The sequence below is a fragment of the Dermochelys coriacea genome, chromosome 1 (genome assembly GCF_009764565.3).
Source record: "Dermochelys coriacea isolate rDerCor1 chromosome 1, rDerCor1.pri.v4, whole genome shotgun sequence".
Lineage (NCBI taxonomy): Eukaryota > Metazoa > Chordata > Testudines > Dermochelyidae > Dermochelys > Dermochelys coriacea.
Genome location: NC_050068.2, coordinates 244,080,264 through 244,095,290, shown reverse-complemented (window position 1 = coordinate 244,095,290; position 15,027 = coordinate 244,080,264). Strand labels below are relative to the sequence as shown.

Genomic DNA, 15,027 nt, shown 5'->3' with positions numbered 1-15,027 from the left:
CACCAGCGGCAGCATTGGTATACAGGTAAGTTCTTCCTGCTCTGCAAGGGGATCGCCCAGTCTGGCCCATAAGGGCATGGGGTGCATCCCCAGCAGCATCAAAGCATTCAGCCAGATGGCATGCCAAGCTGGCCAAAAGCTTCCTCCCTTCTAACTCCTGCAAGCTCTAGCAGTGAGGCAAGGAAACCTGCCCCCCTTCATGTCACATTACAGGAAAGGAGCAGCCCCCCCATGGCATGGTACCTTTACGCCTCAGGAGCAGCTTGTTGAAGAGATCGGACATCAAGTCTCCACCCTGTGCTGTGGTTATCACTGAAAGAGTAAAGCCCACAAATCAGGTGACAGACCAAATGCCCTGCTCACAAGACTAGTACGAATGGCTAGTTATTAAATGGGGACCAGCTTTGACACATGGTGAGGACGGGATTGGTCCCCACCTATTCGTCATGCCACACTGACCCTGTGCAGAGCACATGGTGCTGCATTGGCAGAGCTGCCTTGGAGTTCAGGATTGAATAGCAGGATACGCTGAAGGCTAGAACTGAGCTGCCCTGGCAGAGATTGTGTTGGGACCTTGGGGATTAAATAAATAATTGACCCGTTCCATCCTTGCACCACATTTACCCTTCCCCATTACACACAGACTTCACAAGGCCTGCCTGGGAAACGTGTCCGCTTCCTACAGCAGCTTGGAGGAAGGAAAAGATTGGGTGTTTCAGCCAGTTTAAATGAACCAGTCTACTAAAAACAGCCCAGTCGTGACTCAGGACTTCCAATGGCACAATTTCCTCTCCAGAGGCAGCCTGCCCTGAGTTATCTTTGAAATGCTTCCAGCGCTACAAGTTCACATGAAACATTTTCATCTCCACCCTCGAGAGGGGAGAATTCCCAAGGCAGAGCACGAATGCATTTCCGGCACCTAGGAGCTATCGAGTTCATTCAAAACTGCAACGTGAGGTGAGATGAAATCCCTCTGCTCTAAGGCTTCTGTGCAGTGTTGGGGGCTTGCCATGTTTGGCACTTGGCTTTGCCTCTCAGGTATTTATGAGACTCCTTCATGTGGGTACCTAAGAATACCTAGCTGGGGCGGGGGAGTGAGGATGACTACTGATGAGAGCACTCTGGGCACCTTGTTCTTGCTCCTTCTGCTTCTTCTTCTCCAGCTTTCTCTCCTTAACGCTTCGGAGGTTGGCCTTCCCAATGCCGCCAGCCTGGCGGATGGACTCCAGGAGAGTGGCCCTGCCAGTTGAAGGGTTCACAACTTCCTTTGGAGCCCCCTGGACTGGAGCTGCAGGGATACAGAAAGGAGTCAGCCCTGAGGAACCGACACCATCTGATGTGTCAGCAATTAAAAATTAACAGCGGGCACTCTATGTGCTGCTGCTTTAGCTAAACCTAAACCACCTGCCTGGATGTGAAACCTGAGAGACCGAAGTGCTCTGGCACCTCATCACTTGCCCTTTCCAAGTCATCAGGAGATGATGCAGTGCAGAGAATGAAGGGGAGCCTTTAAAAAAAAATCAGTGAATACTGTGGGCTGTGCAGCATGCTGCCAGATGAAGGGCTTTGAGCTAGAATCCCTCCCCACACCCTCATATTCTGTCCCTTGATCCTAAACTAGCTATCTCATACCATTCTCCAGGGAGCCCTCTGCCCTACAGGGGAACAGCACCCACAGGCTCTACAGGGAGACATGCCCTGCCCTATCAGCAACACAGGGATAGCCAGAATGGATCAGAGCAATCCATCTAATCTGGGGCCCTCATCTCCAGCAGTATCCACTACGAAATGCTCCAGAGGAAGGAGTAATGTAACCACAAACTAATGCAACCATTTCCTAGTCTGAAAGCAGAAACACTGCTACTTCCCTGGGTTTGGGGGCAGCTTTTCTGCATTGCTCCCGCTTTAAAAAATTCACTTCCTTGTGGGACCAAGAGAAAATAGCCTGGAACCTGTCAAAGGGACACCGTAAGGTGTAGTGTTCTTGTGACAAAGGTTTGTATCAAACGAAAGCCAATAGAAAGGTCCATGAAGATTTTTAAGCTATTCAATTCTATTAAATTAAGTGATGGTAAGTAGAAATTATTTGTACCCAAAGCATAGCTGCATCTTCCTAGTGCATAAGAACTTTCATGGGAGAGTCCCTAGTAAACCAATACTATCCAGAACAGTAAAACTGATTAATCTTGCTTTCATTGCCCCTGGGGAGAGACGTGCAGAAAGGGGAGAGACTATCAAGGGAAAAGGAAAGGAGAATGGCCATTATTTCCATTTTAACCAAGCTGAAGTTGAAAGTAACACAGAGTAGAAGGTGCATATCTTCAGTGTCCTATTAAGTGATAGGGCTTTTAACAGCTACAGTGCTGCACAAACGGTTTGTTGTAGCTTATGCTCCACACTGCTATATTAAATCAGGGGGCCTAGAGAGGGCTGCACTGGTAGCTTGCAAGAAACCAGAGGACCACACTCAGTTTAAACTGGAGCACATCCATTCTCATTCAGTACACCAGTGTGGACAGCAGAGACTACAGCTCCCAGCAGGCAGTGCACGATATTGATGATCATGTGAGCATCCACTATTGCAGGGGTTCTCAACCTTTTTCTTTCTGAGCCCCCCTGCCACATGCTATAAAAATTCCATGGCCCGTCTGTGCCACAAAAACTGTTTCTCTGCATATAAAAGCCAGGGCCAGCATTAGGGGGTAGCAAGCAGGGCAATTGCCTGGGGCTCCACTCCATAGGGGATCCTGTGAAGCTAATGTAAGCAGGGGAATAGTCCTGCTCTTGTGGGGAACTTTTCTGGCTTCTGCACTACCCCACTGAAGTGGGCTAGCGAAAGGATCTGAGTCCTCGCTCCCACTTCCTTTACCCAGTGGCCTCCCTGCCCTTGAGGACTCTCCTGTCTGGCAGATTCCTCATAACCCCAACAAGGCTGGGCCCAGGATTCCTGCGGGGCTCAATCCCCAACCCTGCTGTGGTCACCTAGGACGGGGGGCTAGGGTGTACTCTGGGGTGTACTCTCTGCACTGGGCACTTCTCTGACCCACTGACCATTACATACAAATTAAAGCAAAGGCAAGTTATTTAATCAACAATTAATTTTAAAAAGAATAAAGAATAATGGGAAAGGTTAAAGGAAACACATCACCCTGCTCTGTGGCAGGGAACATCACAAACAGAGTCTCTGGAATGTCAGGGCAGTTCACAGTCTGTTCCTTGTAAGTCCGAGGCCTTCTTCTCAGGCCCTGGCTGTGCTGCAGGGATGCTGTGGGTTGGACACTTGCTCTGGTGGTGGCCAGACGCTCTCAGGCTCTAAGTGGTAGGAGCCTTCTTCCCAGTGTCGCTCTCGCCCTGTCGGGGTTACAATCCAAGCCTGACCTGCAGAGTCTCTTGGCTGAGGCATCTCTCTGTGCTGGGCCTGCTGCCCAGGGTCCCCCTCACTCTCCCCCGCTGCTCACCGCACCCAGCTCTGGACTGCTCCAGCCCCAGCTGCATCACTCTGTCTCTGCACTGCTGCTGCTCTGCCTCCAGCTCCCTGGGCTGTTTCTCCAGACCCTCTGGCTCTGGTTGCTGCAGCTCTGCTCCCAGGACAGGTCTGCTCTGCAGGCTGCTTCTGTGACTGCTCCCAGCACTGACCTGCTTCTTGGGCTGCTCTTCTGGCCCCTCTGGCTCTGGTTGCTGCAGCTCTCCTCTCAGGGCAAGTCTGCTCTCCCTGGGCTGTGCCTCTGGCTTTGGGGCTGCAGCTCTGCTCCCAAGACAGGGTCTGCTCTCTCTGGATCTGGCACAGCTCTGCTCCCCAGCTCAGCTCGGGCCCCTGCTTTCTCCTTAGCTCGGCCCCACTCTGTCTGACCCAAGCAAATCCAGCTTACACGGAGGACAGGACCTCCCTGGCCTCCTGACTCCTTGATTATCCTACCCACCCTGTCATTCAGGCTGACCTGGAGCATTGGCCTCTCCCCATTGTTCCTAGGGACTGGCAGTCTCAGGGTCCTGATTCCCCATCAACCCTTCCCCTTGTAGTACTGGGAGCTAACAACTAAAACACCCCCACTGAATGTTAGTAAGGAGGAAACAGTCCCCTTACACTAAGTTGATCAGGCTTCGGCTTTCTGCCTTGGGCCCCAGCAAGTCTAGTGCTGGCCCTGCTTGGCGGACCCCCTGAAACCTGCGCGCTGCACCCCAGCAGACCCCAGACCTCTGGTTGAGAACCCCTGCACTACTGCACACTGAGCTCTAGTCTCTGCAGCCTATGCTTGGGTACCAAGGTCTGCTCAGCCTGCTCTCCTGGGGCTGTTTGTTCAAGTCAATGGGCTGCACCTACAGTCCCGTTTGCAGACTGAAGAGTTGAAGGATTCCGCACAAGGGGAGGAAGCAGCCAGCATTCCACTGAATTGTCATTGTTGCTTGTAAGGAGAGAAGAGCCATTGGAAAAGCCTTGGGGTTACCACTGGAAAAGCTGGCCCAGGGAAAGGGCGGGGCCAAGTTGCTAGGTTAGATCCTGCCAACTAACAAGCCATAGCAGAAGCTCAGTCCTTACCTGCAAACATTGCACTGCTGCTCTCCTCGCTTGCTGGCTGTTTGGAAAGGGAGGCAGGCTGGGGCAGAGGAGGGGGTGGGGGAGCACTAGGTGGCATCACAGGGGGTGGAGGAGGCGGAGGTGGGGGCGGAGGCACTAGCACACCATCCTGAAGACCTGAAATGTTAAAGGGAGGAGTGCAAAGTCACCGAGGGACATTACCTGCTAAGACACTATCCCCCCAGCACCCTCACCCACAATAGTACCACCACTAACAATCCTCAGCACTTTGTGCAGACGAAAGGGGAAGCATTAGCCCCACCCTATGGCATCAGGAGGCTCTTCCCCCATTTGCCCTATGTAGTCAGGGTGGCACAAACTAGCAGTTTCTCATCACAACAACAAGGCTGACCAGCTGCCAGCAAAATCCAAGTGCTTGCAAGATCCCCTCCTTCCCAGCCGGGCAGGAGGGAGGGGCTGACATTTTGTGCCACAGGCTGTGCAACAAAAGGCCAGAAGTACACTCATTGTCTGTGTGGGGAAAGGCGCCAGATTCGGCCCATGCATGTGAAGTTGGCCAGGAAAGTCAAAGACTCCTCCAGCTTTAATCCTGATGGGGCCTCTAAGAAGGGACTTTTCTAGGTCCTCACAAGGGTCCATGCAGAAGTCAGTGATGGGGAGAAGTCACAGTCCATGCCTCTGGGGTCTGCCACTGGGCAAGTCTGCATCTGCAAATACTTATTTGCTTACAGCTCCTTTCCCTGTTTATCCATCTCCGCCTTGTCCTAGTGGCCTTCCCCCCACCCGCCTAGATGAGCCCCAGACAAAGGGAGTTGAAGTACCTGGCCTGAAGTTCTCCACAGACTCAGTGTTGAAGGTGGGTAGCTCTGGGATAGCGCTGCTGGGTGCCGAGGGTGCAATGCCAGGCCCCAGGTCTGCACTGTACATGAGATCAGCAGCAATGCCTGGCAGGTCTGGCAGGTAGGACGGCACATCTATCTCAGGCACCTGACCCAGATCTGGTACGTAGAAGTAATTTTCAGTTACCTGGAAGACAGAAATACAAAAGGGTAACAGCTGGGCATCTGGAGACTGCTTTCCCTTAGAGAAGCCAGCCAGAGGGAAGAGACGCGCCTGCAGACAGTGGCATGTGGGCTGCAGTCAGCTCTCCTGGTGGCTCTCACTAAGGGGACATCACCAGGTTTCAGAGCCCTTAACATCTACATGGCTATTTTTAGCTCTGCAGCCCAAACCCCACAAGCCCAAGTCAGCAACTTGGGCTCTGAGACTCAGTGCCATGAGTTTTTCTTTGCAGTGTAGATGTACTCTTCATGGCAGATCCTCAGCACACTACATAGGTATTGAATCAGCTCAGTCTGCACTCTGGGATAACAGCATCCCTGGTGTTACTCCAGTGTCAAATGTGTGTGCTAAAAGCAACCTGCAGAGGGGCAAAAAGTGGGTTTGTGCTCTTTCTTGCTCCATTCTGGGGGGGGGGGGGGGGGGGAGGGTGTGTGTGTGTCTATTAAGGGCTATTTACAGCAGAAATTATGGTCCTGTTCAGGCTAGAAGATGACTGACAACTGGTGAGCTGATGAAACAATGGCATTGCAAGGTCTAACGGTGAAGCTGAGTTGTTCAGCAGGGAAAGGGTTTTCTTTAGCCATGTTGTTAGTTTATTTTGCTTCCACTCAAACTCCAGTGATGAACATGCATTTTCGAGAAGGGAAGTTTGAGTTGAAGATTTAACACCACCACCTCTTCAATTATGGCTTCCAGAGCTCACAATAAACCTCCCAGAAATCCTCCAAAGCAGCCAGGGAAGACTGGACTTTACATTCCTTTTTATTCAATGGGAAAAACCTAAGCAGGAAAAAGTTAACACACTTCCTGACCTCCTCCAGGCCTCAAAAAAGGTACAACACAATTCTTACTATTTCCTTGGCAGGTTCCCTTTACTTAAGATGCCAGGAGAGAGAGATTCAAACACCAGCCCGTCTGCAGAGGGATGCAGACTTGCTACCCTCACAGTGACAGAAAAGCCCCCTTTCTTGCCTCTTTCCCCTCCCATTGACTGACACCGGGGACAAGAGCAGCTCAGTACCACCATTACGGGGCACTGTCAGCTGGCATGGACTGCTCTCCGCTGGCCTTTTCTCCACACTTGGGCTGACTGGGGGATTGATCAGGGGATTGCTCCACACAAGAGGGGATAAAGAACTCAGCTAGATTAGTTTGAGGGCATTATCTGAAATCCCTGACAACACGCCCCAGTGCTGTGATCACCCGCCTCCAGCTAACAGGCTGCTCCTTCCATCAGCCCTGTCTCCTGCTGTGCCACTGGCACTTCGTATTAAAGAGATAACAGTCCTATCAGGCTTTCCCAATGGGCTGAAATGCAGGATATTTGAATGGCCAATCATTTTTTAAGAGCCTAGCGCTCTTTTGGTAGTTCCCAAGCATCGCGCTGCAGCCACTTTCCACCTGAGGGTGTGGGAAACTGCTCTTCCTAACACCTTCCCCTCGGGACCAGAAAGAGGGACTCGGAATAGCTGCTGCTTTTCTCCAGCACAAATAAAACCTCCGTTTCTCCATATGCCGGCCAAAAACCCCTTCTGCAGCTCAGGCTCTGAGCAGGCCAGTGTAGGAGGAAGAGATGTGATATCGCAGGGAGCCAGCCCTGCATTAGAGGAGGCCACATCAGCGCTATCAGTACCCAACCCGCCAAGTCTACACAGAGCCTGGAGAAACACAACCCTCAGATGTAGAAGTCTCATTGCATTCACCAAGCCCAGCAAGGACTATACACACAAAGTCTAATGAGGTTACTAAGGCAGGTGAAATGCCCCACTGCCCATCACCCAAGATCTCCCCTCTGGGCCATTCCCCTGCCAACTCCTGCACCTACAAAACCCAGCTCTCCTCTAGTAGATGAGCACAGTGCTGTCTGCAGCATGGCATCCCTTCGCTCAGCAAGTACAGCCCTGCCTGCTGCTGCATCTCACCTGCCGATCCAGCTGCCCCCTTTTGGTGATAGAGAGGGGTGCATCAAAGAGCTTCTCCTCAGTCTCTGTTCCCAGAGTCACATGGGTCTTGGTCACCGCTCCTGCCAGAGGATCCAGGAAGACATACTTCTTGTACCTGGAGATGGAGAAAACGTCAGTGACTCTAGCTTGAGGAAGAGCCAAGGAACAGTTCTTCAGCCAGAGGATGGGACCAAGCATTAAGGGGTGATGAAACAGCTTCTTGATGTCCCAAATCTAATATCAGTCCCAGTCAATACTACCTCCACTCAGCTACATCGCTCCTGCGTTCTATCCCACCTCTCCCACAGGTTTGCCCCTCTCCCTTCTTCACCACCACAGCCAGGAGCTGGGATTTCCCCATCCTGACCTCACACTCTGCAGGCTAGTGCAGGGTGAACCTGAACACCTATCACTATCATCTGGATTCTACCAAGCTTCTCTCCCCTTGTCCACCACACATCATGTTATGGGGACAGCAGTTACACCACTATCTAGAGCAGGGCATGCCTAGCATGCCAATCTCTGCTGGACACATTGTTTGAGAGGGAGGAAGAAAGTCAGGAAGGAGAACATCAAGAGCCCCAGGAGCAGAGAGGGAAATACTGTCCAAAGCAGAAGAAAGATCAAGGAGGATAAGCACCATGGGGGCGTCCTTAGATTTGGCCAGGAGAAGACATCCTTGGCAAGCACAGTTCCACTCAAGAAGAACAGGAGAAACAAGGACCAAGTCAATCAGGGGGGAAGTTTAAGTAGTTGGGAGTGAAGTGACCATTCAAGTTTAGGTAAAGAGGCGGAGGGAGATGTGGCAGTAGCTATATAAGCAAACAAGACAGAGGGAAGGACAGAGAACAAGAGAGAAAATATTCAAGTGCCGGGCAAGTAATGATGGGGGAGAGGAGAGGTGTCCAGAGGCACATGCTGGGTCAGATGTTGATAGTAACAAACAGCTCTGACTCAGAGTGGGGTGAGGAAGAAAGGATGTTGGGTGGGGCTGCTATTCAGGGGAATCAACCCACCAGCCCACTAGTGCGAGAGCATCTCCCCAGATAAGGTGGCAGGCCGGAATGGGGAGGCAGCAGTTCAGAGGCCAGGTGGTGGCAGCAGAGCTGCTTCGTGCTGCTCCAACACTCACAGGTTCTCGGTGGTGTTGAACAGCAGCAGGGAGCTAAGGGAGCTGATGTTCCTGGGGAGGCTGCCAAGACCTTCTTCCGCATCATCCTCCTGGTGAACTTTTGTACTCACACACACTGGGAAGTATTTGAGCTTCTCCTGCAATGAAATAAACAGGTGGCAACGCACTGGGAATGGGTGGCACCTCTGGTGGCCCTCTCCATTATCCACATGCTACCGCAGCTGTTCCACATATCCACCCTACTATGTTACCCTTGTTCACACCAGGCAGGACACAGGCTCCGTGTCCAGCAACAGACATGGTCATGTTTCAGAAGAGAAGCCACAGCAGTGCATTTAAGATGTTGTACACAAATCACCTGGACCTGAATTTCTGTGGCAAGCACCTCTTATGGACTGAGCCCCACAGCCTTTCCCTTAACCTACCCTAGGCTGTGCAATGCCTCCTTCTGAGAGGGGCTAGGATTGGAGTGACTGTGCATGTCCACACAGCCAGCACTCCTACATCAGTATTTACAGAGCCTCCCTCTGGGACTGACCTGTCAATTCTGCTCTCTTCCTATTGAAATGCCCCCGCCCCAGGTGGGGGGAGAGAAAGGCAAGCATGCCAGTACCAACAAAGAGGGCAGGTGGGGGAGGGTGAGCGGAGGGAAGAGTGGAGAGCCAGATGGTTTTACAAAGCCCAGGAGATTTGCAGGACTTTTCAACTATAGTGAACCAAAATCTCTTCTTTCTCTGCTCTACAGCTTCATACATAATGTATAGCACTCCCTTTAGAAAGGGAGTTATTGCATCTGAACTGCTTAACTTTTAAGGAACATGGGAATTGCCATCTCAGATCAGACCAGTCCTGATGCTGTGAGGAAGATGTACAACCTCCCATAATGTATTTAGGTGTACTGTACTATACATAGACTCCGGATTTAAGATCAGACAGGACTACATCATCTAGTCTGACCTCCTGTATATCACATACCATACCACAGGAGAGGGGAAGGCTATTGCTTCCTGGGCCCAGTTGTTGACCAGCTTAAGAGACCACAGGTCTACTGGACTGAGCACAGGACTTGGAACAAAGAACTTGTGTTCCACATCTGCCTTTGCCTTGGCCCGTTCACTTAACCCATCAGTTTCTCCTAGCTGTAAAATGAGCAAAGCCCTTGTCTCACAGGGATGAACTGATGAACCCTCAAACCAGAAGTGATTTTTACAATCAAGTCAATTAGCCAGATTCATATTTTCACTGTTCACATATTTAAAGTGACCACAACTATGCAGCACTGGCCATTAGCAGCAAATAAAAAAACTGATGTAAATTGTTCTTTAGTGACTGTACAAGTGGAGATTCAACAGAGATTCAGAAATAAAGTTCCATTTGGTCATTAATATTCATTTCCTAATATTTCATTTTTAAGTATCATGGCATCCTGACGTCTTCGCTAGAACTGCTCACACACTAAGCCCTCAAGCAATGTATTTTTTAAAACTTTCTCTTTGTAAATTTCAATTAGCACTGGAAGGGTGGGTGTCGCTTTTTGGGTGGAGTGAGAAATCAACCATTACTCACATTTACTTATTAATAAGTCTAATCCTTCTAAAGCATTTATAAAAAGTACAAAACATGACTATTACCCTGAAGTATTCGGCTTTATCTAGTCCTTGTAATTTCTGTGCTACTTAAAGTAACTGCAAGTGACACTTTTATACAAAGATCTAATCCTGTTCTGAAATTTATAATAACTACGTCAGTAACATCTTGCAACTGTGATTTCCACAGGTGAAACCACATTTTTTTTTCTTGTAGCTGTTTTAAAGGGACTGATCCTGCAATACCGCTCAGTATACTCAACTCACTGAAATCAGTGGGAGTCTAGGGTACTCAACACTTAGCAGAACAAGCAGCTCAGGACCTGGCAGGATCAGGGCCCTAAATTTGCTGTCTTTCAATGTACTCTTTCGAAATAGCCAAAAGTTCAAATATATTAACCCATGACAGGACTTCACCTCTCACCCTCCAGTTCCCAAGTTTCATTAATGCTGTCTCCTGTGAGGGGCTTTAGGGAGTCTAAATAAGTTACATACAAAAACGTACATTAAAAGATTATTATTTTGGTTACAAATTCAAGCACTTGAAATTCAAGAAATGCCATACTCATGGTTGTCAGTGCAACCTTAATTGGCCTCCCTGTGTGCCCATGGGGTGCGCTGAATGGGGCAGGGTCCTACTGAAAAACAGAATGTGCTCATGTAATTAAAGACTAAAGCATGCATATGCACTAGAGGGCCGAATTAAGCTGGTGCAGGCAACGGTAGTTCTGGCATTTCCGCTGCCCACTTGTTAAATCTTCAAACAAGCACCTTCTTGCTTTCTCCCATGCTGCCCCACATATTTTATAAGTGGCCCCCATAAACATCTGCAAAGCTACCTCATTGTCCACCTTCAAATCCCGCCTCAAAATTCTCCTTTTCACACCACCAGCATAACCATCACATTTTTGGTAGGCACCACAGCAAAAACCACTGGATGTTGTGCTGAGCAGTACTGTCTCATTGAGTCCTTGTACTGCCTCATCGGTCAGTATCCATCTTTTGTCCTATACTTCTACTGTCAGCTCCCTGGGGACCAGACTTTCTTTGTGTTTGGGGTCTGTGCAGCACCTAGCACAATGGGGTCCTGGTCCATGACTAGAGCTCCTAGGAGTCACAGTAACACAAATAATAAATAAGTTTGGTGATGGCAGCAAAAGCCACCTGGGGCTTTCCTGCAATACAGCAGATATGAAGCCCTCCGGTTCCTCAGCCCAGTCAGTGAAGGCCCTGTCAGCTACTCTCAGCATGTAACGCACAGCAATGGGCCTCGTCAGATGTGACTGTGGACAAGGAGGCCACTGCTGAAAGCCTGGAATAACTGAGGGTATAAATACCAATATGAGACTTTCCTCTGTCATGTCTCATTATTCCGAGAGCCTCAGTCTCTCTCCCCAGCTGCAAATAGCCACATACAAGCCGGCCCCAGGTATGAGCTCAGCACTCTTACTATACTGAGCCTTACACAACGTGCCAGTTCGCCCAGATCCCTCCTGTCATTAATAAACCAATAGCCACCTGGCAACACAGCACTGGGCCTCTTTGCCCACCCCGCATCCAGCCCTCCAGGGAGCTTCACCAGGAGGCAGCTAGATGAGGCCAGGGATGGGACTAGCTGGCAAAGTCAGGCCCTGAGGTGGGTGAGTGGGTAGAAGCCAGGGTCCAGTGTCACAACGAAGGGGTGCATGGGCTGGTAGCTGGAGGTAGCCCAGTGCAGGGGAAGAGGGCCAGGGAGGCACTACCGGAGCGTAACATGTGCATGTACACATACCATGGGGGTTGGTCCTGAAAAGTAAAGGAAGAAATGAGAAAGGTGCAGTGTGGGAAAGCGGGTGCAGAGGCAGCACAGAGGAAGGAAACGGAGAGCACCGCTGATGGCTGTGAGGTGGCAGTGAAAGAGAGGGCAGCTGACATAGATGTACAGCATACATGGTAGTAAGTGATTGGGATTAGGTGGCTAGGATGTCATTCCCAGGCCAGAGAGACTCTTCCCCTCCCTGACAAAGTACAGATGGTACATGGGGACACAGACAGGCAGCTGCCTTTTTGGCTCTGGAAGTGAGGGAGGGAGAAGTCTTGTATGTCCCGTACTGAGATACAGCTCGTCAGCAGCCTCTGAGCTCTAGTCAGCAGGATTCAAAGCAGTCTCTGCGCAGTGGCCATCAGCAAGTTTCATACAACTGCTACTCTGAAGCCACAAAGGGAAGCACAAGCTCAGCTTGGGTGACCTATCAGCTGCCTGCCCAGCCAGCAGCTCCACTTCGCTGGGAAGTTCTGAGGACTGACTGGCTGAAATATTCATGCTGCTTTGCTGGAAGAGGCTTCAGCTCCTTTTAAGCTCAGGAAAATTTATAGCACTGAATTATTCAGGGACAACTTTATTTTTGGGCTGAGACACACGAGGAAGAGAAGGAAGAGGAAAGTACTTCCACGGGGAGGAGAAGAGACACGCCGGCCATTTGTCTGGTGTCCTGCTTTTCTGAGGTTTGTTCCCGTGAGACAAAAGCAGTTATGTCCGGCATGGGACAGGACATCATGACGAAGAGAGCGCCACTGCACCCCACCAGCATGACTTCGTGTGCATGGGAAGTCACGCTGGCAGCGGTGGCGCGCTCTTCCAAATGGCGCCTCCCGTGCGGCAAGGTCACACTGAGAGGGGTGGGGTCACGCTGGCAGGGGTTCCTGAAATGTCCAGTATTCTGGGAATGTGTGAGCGGCCACCCTAGGAAGGGAGCTGCTGGGCTAATCCCTACCCTGCAGGGATCAGCACCTGATAAAATTCCCAGCGTCATGCAGTAGCCATCTCCTCGGAGAGCAGCCCAGAATTATTCTTCCTCTCCTTGGGGTGTTCTAGCTCTGACAGCTTCAGAACTGCCAAGCAGCACCTCTGTCTAAGCCATCTTCTTGGCTACCGACAGGGCCCTGCTCACAGGCTGCCCTCCCCTCACCACCGCAGAATCATTAGAGCTGAGGGGAATGCCAGGGGGATCTTGGCTCATTCGCCAATAGCTACACGTCTAAGCTTAGCCTTTAATAGCACCACTGGTTGCAGACAGTGCCTGTTCCCATAATACAAGTAGCGATGACAGAGGCCTCAGCTGACAGAGAGGCTCCCATTGTGCTAGGTGCTGTAGTAACAGCAAGAGAGAGTCCCTGCCAAGATGAGTTTACAGTCTAAATAGACAAGCATGGGAGGGGAAGTGACTCACCCAATGTCACCCAGCAGGTCAGTGGCAGAATTAGGAATAAAACCCAAGTCTCCTGACTCCCAGTCCAGTACCCTAATCACTAGACCATGCTGCCTCCTTAGAAGAGGAGACCTCTTCCCCTCTTTCTCCTTCACATAGACTCACATATACGGCACTTTCCTCTTCTCCGTCACATAATTGCCGTGTAATAAAGAACTATGATCTGACAAACTGCTCCTGAAAGGTCTCCCAATCCTCCCAGATCATCAGCCCATGCAGGTCCCAGCCACCCTCCTTCAGTGTCACTCAACAAAACACCACCACTGCAGGAAACAAGCAGGTTGCTCAAACCAAATACGAAAATGGAAACACAGGTGGCAAGGTGAGTAGCTATGTCCTGCGTTAAGAGCGCCAGAGACTGGCGAGGGCACCCAACTGCCTGCCACACAGAGCACACCCAGCAGTAACTACCACTGAGGGGCCAGGAGGAAAGTCTTCTACTGCCACAATCCTCGCTATTCCACAAGCTTTGGAACACATGCTCCCACCTGTCTTATCAAGTCAGGTGGAAAACAGACCAGACCCGTTGCCTATGCCCATCCCCAAAAGGCCTAGTCCCTTTCTCCCATATACCTTCAGCCCATAGTAACATAGTCCCCTCCTGCCCTCATCCCCCTCCAACTGCATACCCACTGACACAGGGGGCCTCCGCCCTCAACTCCCTTACCTGCATTGATTTCTCATCCAGCGGTCTGTGTTTGCTCTGAATCTTGTGCCTTGGCCGTTTCTGTGTGGCTGGATCCTCTGCACCAGCGAAAATGGAGCTGTACTCCTGCAGCCGCTCTGGGGCAGGGTACTTGGCACTGGAAAACACCTGCCGGGAGAGGAAGAAACTAAAAATCCTATCAGCAGAGCAACCCTGCACCCCGGAAACAATCAACACAACGGGGCCAGGAGATGGCAATGGGACAGGGATTTTTCACACAGTTCTGTTTGGATCCCAAGATTAGCAGGGGTTGAATGTGAGATGCTACCACAGCAGCTCCTAGCTGGATGAACAAGGTGCAAGGAGTTAAAGGTGGTGAAGACACAACTCTTACTAACATGAGTGTGTCCTGGGTTCCTCAGCAAAATGAGATCTTGAGAGAGCCAAGGGAGCGGAGGTGAAGGGAATGACCATTTCTTGAGAGACTCCTTCCTAATTCAAGGCCAGAAATATGTGGCTCTGAGAGAAGAGAACCACCACATAAAGGGGAGGACATGTTAGGAGGGGAGTTCATACTGTAGATCTCATCCAGTGGCCAGACCTGCCAAGACAGAGGGACTCTGACTGGAGAGCCCATGTGTGTCAGATTGCCTATATTGCTAGTGAATTCACATCCAGAGACTAGAAGGGTGGGGGAAGGATGGCTGCACAGCCTACAGAGGCAGCTGAGAAAAGCACCCACTACCTTAATCGCCTTCTTGCTGCCCTTTATCTTCTCAATCTTAGCCTGAGCCAGTGAGACTCTCTCTCCAATTGCCTGCAGCTGCATCCGGCTGGCCTCCACCCGCTGGGAGATTCTGAGGGGTAAACACA

General features: G+C 50.7%; 2 protein-coding genes across 3 annotated transcripts in view; one reads left to right on the top strand and one right to left on the bottom strand.

Annotated features, from left to right (window-relative positions):
- The window catches only part of DDX11 (DEAD/H-box helicase 11), a 43,416-nt gene extending 36,996 nt beyond the window's left edge, over positions 1-6,420 (top strand). Inside the window, exon 28 of the mRNA XM_038383780.2 lies at positions 6,216-6,420. The gene's annotated coding sequence lies outside the window, so the exon portion shown is untranslated. The remainder of the gene's footprint in view (positions 1-6,215) is intronic.
- WASHC1 (WASH complex subunit 1) overlaps positions 1-15,027 on the bottom strand; it is a 65,934-nt gene that overhangs the window by 1,487 nt on the left and 49,420 nt on the right. For both annotated transcript variants that reach the window (XM_038383805.1, XM_043518021.1), the window contains 8 exons: positions 14,900-15,011; positions 14,176-14,322; positions 8,675-8,811; positions 7,522-7,657; positions 5,359-5,563; positions 4,538-4,693; positions 1,130-1,288; positions 244-312 (listed from right to left, as the gene is read on the bottom strand). In XM_038383805.1, coding sequence (XP_038239733.1) covers positions 244-312; positions 1,130-1,288; positions 4,538-4,693; positions 5,359-5,563; positions 7,522-7,657; positions 8,675-8,811; positions 14,176-14,322; positions 14,900-15,011 — 1,121 coding nt within the window. The remainder of the gene's footprint in view (positions 1-243; positions 313-1,129; positions 1,289-4,537; positions 4,694-5,358; positions 5,564-7,521; positions 7,658-8,674; positions 8,812-14,175; positions 14,323-14,899; positions 15,012-15,027) is intronic.